The 8,702-nt window shown below is 43.2% G+C and overlaps 1 protein-coding gene across 9 annotated transcripts in view; it reads right to left on the bottom strand.

The window, feature by feature from the left end:
• Positions 1 to 231: 231 nt before the first annotated feature.
• Positions 232 to 8,702, bottom strand: part of LOC140420974 (ETS-related transcription factor Elf-1-like) — a 371,469-nt gene continuing 362,998 nt past the window's right edge. For 8 of the 9 annotated variants that reach the window (XM_072505189.1, XM_072505193.1, XM_072505192.1 and 5 more), the window contains 3 exons: positions 4,081 to 4,273; positions 3,433 to 3,852; positions 232 to 2,773 (listed from right to left, as the gene is read on the bottom strand). In XM_072505189.1, the coding sequence (XP_072361290.1) occupies positions 1,822 to 2,773; positions 3,433 to 3,852; positions 4,081 to 4,273 (1,565 nt within the window). In that variant the 3' untranslated portion in view covers positions 232 to 1,821. The remainder of the gene's footprint in view (positions 2,774 to 3,432; positions 3,853 to 4,080; positions 4,274 to 8,702) is intronic. The other variant, XM_072505195.1, reaches the window with a different exon arrangement.

Here is an 8,702-nt window from a genome sequence, read left to right as displayed (position 1 = left end):
CTACAGTAGAATAGGTTAAACTACCTGCGGTAAAGGTTTCCTCTCCACGCTGCTAATACAGGCGGCAGCTCTTCGTACCTACCTCTGCATGAACCCAGCTGCCGGAGTGCCAAGAAAAGCAGCAGGAACATGTTCCAAGCACGTTCTGATGAAACCTCCTCGGAGAGTCTCAAGCGGTTTCACTCATACATGCAAAATGGTTTCAAAAAGATAGCCAGTCTATTTATACAATTTGTAAAATAAAAAGGGTTTTATTTCTTTTCAAAGAAACCTCACTCTACCACAGGACTTGTTACTTGACGAGGCTGCAGTATCCAAGTAGGCCTCTGAATGAAGCACTGAACAAAAGCATATCCATCCCACTTACAACGATAAGAACCTGATCAAAACACAGAGCATAAAGAGGAAATAGTACACCTCAGTAAATGTAGACTTTTTGTTATATCAAAGATAAATATTTACAATTTTTTGTTTGGAAAAAAAATCCCACCATTTATAAAATATCCCAGTTCACATTTTTCCTGAAGAATTTTCTTCATATTACATATATGAAAAATATAACATTCTGCACAAACCTACAAGGCATTAACAATTTAGATATAAAATTTTCATCTTGGTGGTTAGTTAGCACCATGTTTATGGTGACCTAAAAATTACATTCAATATTATTTTCTAAATCTGGTTGACATCATATTCCTGGTAAGAAATCTAAATTCCTTAAAGGAGGATTTCAGCAACAAAGTTACAAAATATAAATAGGATATATTGTCAAAAAAAAAGGCTGAGTTTTGTTGAAGCCTAACTCAAATTATGCCCTTTGGATAATTAAGTTGGACTTAATGTTTTTTTTTGCGAGGGCCGGGGAGAAGTTGATAAACAAATAGCATGTGAATAGGAACAAAGTACCCTCAAAGGATGTCATCATCACGCACCAAATAAAAGACTATGTACAGAGCTACAGGAAAATATTTGGGATCTTATGACTTCTTTAGCTCTGGGCACATCTTCTGGAATCGAAAGATGTGCCACAGCAAACAACTGAACTGGATTCACAGCAAACAACTGCTGGATTAACTGGGGGCTGGTTTAGCACACTGGGCTAAATCGCTGGCTTTGAAAGCAGACCAAGGCAGGCCAACAGCACGGTTCAATTCCCGTACCAGCCTCCCCGAACAGGCGCCGGAATGTGGCGACTAGGGGCTTTTCACAGTAACTTCATTGAAGCCTACTCGTGACAATAAGCGATTCTCATGTCCCTGACACACTTGAGTGCAATCTTAACTCACTCCAATTGATTCGAATTCTGAACCCCTCAAAGCAGGTTGCATAAACCCAACTGATGACCTGCCAGTGCAATGCTCTGTCAACTGGTCACCAGAACACATGCTCAGTTGGGCTGAAGAAAGTTTACCGTTGCAACGGAGCAGTTCAACTTACAACATTTAAAACATTTACCGGAGTGTCTACCTTTGCGGTACCCAGGTAAAAGCACATTTGGATCAAGACCCATCTTAATTATTCCTGGTGCAACAGCAGAAAAAAGGGAAAGCCGGCTTCGAAAGAAGCAAAGAGCGTGAAGTTTTGACGTTTCATCAAAACTTGACAAAATTATTGCAGCTTTTAGGTCTCTTGAATATTTTACAGATATTGATGCATGGATTTCAAAATGATATTGAGTGTGTTATCTGGGTACAGTATTAAATATTCTGACCAAGATTATGAATCAATAACTGCCTATTTACAATCCTCCAAATGACTATAATTGGACAAACAAGGGTCCAACATATATGAAAGATACAAAGATATGATTTTCTACAGTATTTACAAATTTGTTGGCTCTGTTTTAACCACTACAGAAGTGGATATGGCACTTGGACTGGGAGCCATGTGACTGGGATAGTTAAGCATGCTCGCTGCATGAGAAAGCATCTGGGCACTTTCCAGTTTCAGAAATGGCATGGTGTCGTGCAGAGTGGTTACCACAGGAGTCTTATCCTGATCATGCCTGTGGTCTGGATGTAGATTCAGTACCGAGCAATCTTCATTGGCTTCCAGTGTCACCACAGGGGTGAGAGCACAATTTGGGCTGTGCGACAATGAACAGTTGAGGTTTTCAGAGCCTGGCACAGTAGCTTCAAAGTCTTTGTCTATTCCTTCAACCTTTATGACAGATGTCGCAATACCATTTGTGCTGCTCAGCATCACAGTTTCGAGGTGCTGATAGTTTGGCTCGCCATCTGAACTAGGTCCAAGTTCCTTCTCCATTTCTGCCATTCTGACTTCAGGACTGGCGGCATTTGCACTCGTGACTGTAGTCTGGAATTCGGGTGTGTCCAGAATGGGTTCGGGTGGTTTAAGGACTGTGGCAATTACACTGCCTGGACGATGGGCAACCATTGGTTGACCATTGCTACTAATGGTCACGAGTTGTGTGATGGCATCGGGCGAAGGTTGCATAGAGTGGTTTATCACAGGCTGAAATCCACCATCAGATAACGAAAGACTGGCGGCAATCACTTGGGCTTGCTGGATCTCAGATAAGCTGGAGCCATCAACACCTGTGGGAGACAAGGTGGCCTGGATGGTGATGGTTTCCTTTGAGCCTTCGGAACATGGAATGGCACGTAAAATAACTTTGGAAGGAGAGTTGTTCAATGTATCTGTTCCAGCCAGCATTGTTGTGAGGGGTATCGTTTGCAACATTAGAGTACCGACCGCATGTGTGCCAGACGTCATCACCACAGGAACCTGGGTAGGGACACTTATTGTCCTGCTGGATTAAAGGAAAAGGAAACAATAATTAAGCAATTTGCAGACCTGCAGCACACCAAATTAGTCAGTGAGAATACCTACTAGTAAAATCCTTCCAAAAAGACATTTAAAGGCATTGAAAAAAATCAGTTTACATTCCAAAGCAGATGATTCAACAAACTTGCAAAGGATGCTCATTTAATCAGAGGCATTTTATCCTTTTTTCCCTCCGCTCCAAAAGCCAGTGTATATCCTTTCCTTGCCAAAGCACTGCAAACCATGTTATTCAAACATTGCTAACTCAATCATAGCACATTGCGGCATCTAGTCTCCCAGGACTTGCCCCAACTTCCCAGCCCATTTTGGAAAGCATGCTTGTGTCTTATTAATAGCATCTTTATCCTTGAACTTGATCCTACGAACCCAATCCCTTAAAAATACAAGCCAGGTGATACAGATACATTGGGTAAACGTAATAGAAATAGCTTTGAAAACAGGATGAAGTTATATAGTTTACAGCCATCCAAAATACACTTTCAAAGTGACAATTTCGGAAGACTAAGTTTAACAAGTAGCGAGATGTGACACATGATAGTCGCCATTTGTGCAAAATGGTGCAATTTGCCTTTTGTGCAAAACCTATTTGCAAATTAGTAAAACTGCAGTAAAGTTCATCATTACCTCATTGCGTGCCCAGCTGATGACATAGTTACAGCAACCTTAGAGACATCTGGTGATCCTTGCTGAAAGATTTGATTGCTCTGTAACCCCTGGATGGTTTGTAAAAATTGACCCTGTTGTCCTCCTGCCTTCCTTGCTTCAGCCCAGCCAGAAGGGTGTTCCTGCTTGATGTGCTGCACCAGCACACTCTGTGGCATGGCTGTCACTTTGTTCGCATTTTGCAACTGAAAAGTTCCGAGGGCGGCGCTTTTGCTTTTTGCCGGCGATGTTGCCGTGAAGCCGGATGAGGTCACCAAATTGGACGGAGGGTGCTCGGCTGAGTCGTCGTCTATGACCACCAGATCCTTTGGCATCTCTTTGAATTGATAGACCAGCCGCTGACCTTCCACTTTGGCCAAAATCCCTCTCTGGTAGTAATACCTAAAAGGAAAACATCATTCAGAATTAAACTTGTTGCTCAATAATGCAGAATAAAAGAAAACAGAGACAAGAACAGACGAAGGGAAAATTAGGACCTGACCTGAAACAATTATTTAAAAACTCACAAAAGGTAAAACAATAAATAATGCTTTGGCTATTATATTGTGTCCAACAAAACTGAACTGACCGCCATTTTGTGAAGAATGCATGATTCCTGGCCATACTCACCTAAGGGCTCTGCCCATTGTTTCATAGTTCATATCAGGTTTATTTTTGTGTTTTCCCCACAGCTTGGACACGGCCTTTGAGTCCACTAGCTTAAAGATTCCCTTCTCCCTTTGCGTCCATTTAATGTACTTCGGACAAGTGTTTTTATCTTGAAGGAGAGCCAGGAGGAACTCCCAGAGATATATTGTGTTGCCTACAAAAGGAAAAAGCAAAACATCATGAAAGGGTGGCGGACTAGGTTACTGTTCAGCTATTTTAAAAGCCACAATAAACAGTTCAACAAGAAGACATGAGGAAAGAGCAAAACTGATTTTCTCAAATGCATTCACACAAAGTCAAGATTGAAGAATTTTTTCTAGGGTGATCCAATAAGAGTTGGTTTTATCAGAGCTTCCCATTGCTACTTTCTCACTTGATCGGATTGATTATATTTGCTGATTTGTAAGGAAACTGAAGTCTGCACTAATTGTTTGACTAACTTGTCACCACCGAATCTCTGTTTGGGAAACCTAAATAATTATTTCTATTGTAACAGACTAGACACAGGTCTTTTTTAACTTACAGAATTGCCGGACTTGGATTTTGTTTTATGATATAAACATTTATTGATACCATGGAGGAACTGTCAAATTAATCTATTAAAGTGAATAGTTTGTCATTACTTGAACTCTATCTTGGCCTCTTGCTAAGGTTTTCAGCATCACAGATGTCAGTCCTCAGCAATTTGATTTTCACCACTTGAGGTCACAAAACAGCTGGAGGCACTGGACTCTGCAAAGGCAATGGGACCCGACAATATTCCGGCAACAGTACTGAAGGCCTGTGCTCCAGAACCTGCTGCGCCACAAGCTGTTCCAGTACAGCTGCAACGCTGGCACCCACCTGTCAATTTGGAAAATTGTCCAAGAATATCCTGGAGGGGCTCTGACGCTAATTTTCAAATCCTCGCTGGCCACAGGAGAGTTGTCAAGAGGACTACAGGTAATGTGGTGCCATTAGTTCAAGAGAGGAAGTAGGGTAAAAAATAGGTAATGACAGGCCGGTGAGTCTAACAACAGTGGTAAGGAAATTATTGGAGAAAGTTCTTGAGGGACAGAATTAATCTCCACTTGGGAGAGGCAAGGATTAATCAAGGATAATCCGCATGCCATTGTGAGGGGGAGGTCATGCCTAACAAATCTGATTGAATTTTTCGAGGTGGTGATCAGGTGTGCAGATGAGGGTCGTGCGATTGATATAATCTACATGGACTTCAGTAAGGCTTTTGACAAGATCCCACATGGGAGACTGATTAAGTAGGTATGAGCCAATGGGAATCAGGGAGATTTGGCAAATTGGTTACAAAATTGTCTGAGTGGTACGAAATAGAGGGTAATAGAACACAGAACATAGAACAGTACAACACAGTACAGGCCCTTCAGCCCACGATGTTGTGCCGACCATTTATTCTAATCTCAGATCAACCTAACCTACACCCCTTCAATTTACTGCTGTCCATGTGCTTGTCTAAGAGTCGCTTAAATGTCCCTAATGACTCTGACTCCACCACCTCCGCTGGCAGTGCATTCCACACACCCACCACTCTCTGTGTAAAGAACCTACCTCTGACATCTCCCCTATATCTTCCTCCAATCACCTTAAAATTATGTCCCCTCGTGACAGCCATTTCCACACTGGGGAAAAGTCTCTGGCTATCCACTCTATCCATGCTTCTCATCACCTTGTGCACTTCTATCAAGTCACCTCACTGCCTTCTTCGTTCTAGTGAGAAAAGCCCTAGCTCCCTCAACCTTTCTTCGTAAGACATGCCCTCCAGTCCAGGCAGTATCCTGATAAATCTCCTCTGTACCCTCTCCAAAGCATCCACATCCTTCCAATAATGAGGCGACCAGACCTGGATACAATATTCCAAGTGTGGTCTAACTAGGATTTTATAAAGCTGCAGCAAAACCTCGCGGCTCTTAAACTCAATCCCCATGTTAATGTAAGCCAACACACCATATGCTTTCTTAACAACCCTATCAACCTGGGTGGCAACTTTTGAGGGTGGCAACTTTGAGGGATCTATGTACGTGGGCCCCAAGGTTCCATCTGTTCCTCCACACTTCCAAGAATCCTGCCTTTAACCTTGTATTCAGCATTCAAATTCGACTTTCCAAAATGAATCATTTCACATTTATCAAGGTTGAACGCCATCTGCCACTTCTCAACCCAGCTCTGCATCCTGTTAATGTCCTGTTGTAACCTGCAACAACCCTCAACATTATCTACAACTCCCCCAACCTTCGTGTCATCGGCAAACTTACTGACCCACCCTTCCACTACCTCATCCAAGTCAATTATAAAAACCACAAAGAGCAGAGGTCCCAGAACAGATCCTGACGGGACACCACTGGTCACCGACCTCCAGGCGGAATACTTTCCACCACTACCACTCGCTGTCTTCTTTCGGCCAGCCAATTCTGTATCCAGACAGCCAAATCTCCCTGTATCCAATGCCCCCTAACTTTCTGAATGAGCCTACCATGAGGAACCTTATCAAATGCCTTACTGAAATCCATATACACCACATCCACTGCCCGACCTTCATCAATGTGTCTCGTGGGCAGCACGGTGGCGCAGTGGGTTAGCCGCCGGGGTCCGTAAACCTCTATTCCCATCTTATTCATGTATTTGTCAAGATAGGGCAACATGGTGGCCTAGTGGTTAGCACAGCTGCCTCACGGCGCTGAGGTCCCAGGTTCGATCCCGGCTCTGGGTCACTGTCCGTGTGGAGTTTACATTCTCTCCGTGTTTGCGTGGGTTTCGCCCCCACAACCTAAAAAGATGTGCAAGGTAGGCGGATTGAACTCGCTAAATTGTGCCTTAATTGGAAAAAAAATGAATTGGGTACGCTAAATTTTTTTTTAAAATAATCAATGTGTCTCGGTACATCCTCAAAGAATTCAATGAGGCTTGTGAGGCATGACCTGCCCCTCACAAAGCCATGCTGACTACCTTTATCAAACTATGTTTTTCTAAATAATCATAAATCCTATCTCTCAGAATCCTTTCCAATATTTTGCTCACCACAGACGGAAGACTGACGGGTCTGCAATTTCCAGGGATTTCCCTATTCCCTTTCTTGAACAGGGGAACAACATTCGCCTCCCTCCAATCATCCGGTACTACTCCAGTGTACTGGTTGACAGTTGTTTTTGTGACTGGAAACCTGCGTCCCATTGTGTTTCAGGGATCCCTTGCTGTTTGTAGTGCACATTAATGATCTAGATATGAATGAGGGGGGTCTGTTCAGCAAGTTCGCAGATGACACGAAAATTGGTCGTGTGGTAAATAGTGATTGATTGATAGATATTTGATTGATATTTGTCACATGTACCGTAGTACAGTGAAAAGTAGAATGTACACAGTATGTACATAGTAGACAAAAGGATAATAGACAGAGTACATTGACAAATGGTATATCAACAAATAGTGATTGGTGATAGTGCGGAATAAGAGCCAAACAAGCAATACAAGCTTGTGAGGACGAAAGCATAAGATTACAGGATGATACAGATTGGTGGGTCAGGTGGGCAGAAAGGTAGCAAATGGAATTTAATCCTGAATGTGATAGTCCTCCCAAAATGTATCAACTAACAAAGCAATGGAGTATAAAATGAACAGCAGGATGCTGGGAAGTACAGTGGGACCTTGGGGTGCATGTCGAAAGATCCCTGAAGGCAGCAGGACAGGTAGAAAAGGTGGTTAAGAAAGCATATGGGATACTTGCCTTTATTAGCTAAGGCATAGAATACAATAGCAGGGAGATTTTGAGAGAGCTATATAAAATGCTCATTAACCTCCAGCTAGAGTACTGTGTGCAGTTTGGTTGCCACACTATAGGAAGGATGTGATTGCACTGGAAGGTTGCCAGAGGAGATTCATCAGGATGTTGCCCGAGCATTTTAGTTATGAAGAGATGCTGGATCGGCTGAGGTTGGTTTCCTTGATAACAGAGAAGGCATGGGGCGGGGGGGGGGGGGGGGGGGAGAGAAACTTAATTGAGGTGTACAAAATTATGAGTAATATAGATAGGGTAGATAGGAAGAAGCTTTTCCCCTTAGTAGAGGAGTCAATAACCAGGGTCAAAAGGTTTAATATAAGGAGCAGAAGATTTAGAAGGTATTTGAGGGAAAGAACTCTTACCCAGAGGGTGGTGCAAATCCGGAACTCACTGTAGCCATCTCAGATGGCCACCTGCAAAGGACTATGGGAAATATGGCCAACCCAGGACTCGGACAGACTCAGAACTTGTGTGTGTATTTGCAACCCAGATAGCTAGACGCAATCGAATCCCCCGCTCGTTTGCATTCTAATGGCCCATTTCCCCAGCATAAAAGAACTGTACTCAGGTAACCGATAGAAATACAGACTAATCGGCACCACTCCCTTTACTCAGGGAGCCCACACAGCCAAGGTCATTGACCACTAAGGACACGCCCAGCCATCAAGGCACCCGCCCCTTTATTAGCCAAAATCGAAGGCAGTGATCGAAGCCTATCGAATTATTGGGTCCAAGTTAAGGACCGCCCCAAAGAGCGTGAAATCCCAGAGGGATAAGAAGAGACACAGCCATGTGC

The sequence above is a fragment of the Scyliorhinus torazame genome, chromosome 5 (genome assembly GCF_047496885.1).
Source record: "Scyliorhinus torazame isolate Kashiwa2021f chromosome 5, sScyTor2.1, whole genome shotgun sequence".
Taxonomy (NCBI): Eukaryota; Metazoa; Chordata; class Chondrichthyes; order Carcharhiniformes; family Scyliorhinidae; genus Scyliorhinus; species Scyliorhinus torazame.
Note: the sequence above shows the minus strand (reverse complement) of the source record. Positions and strands in the feature narration are given on the sequence as shown.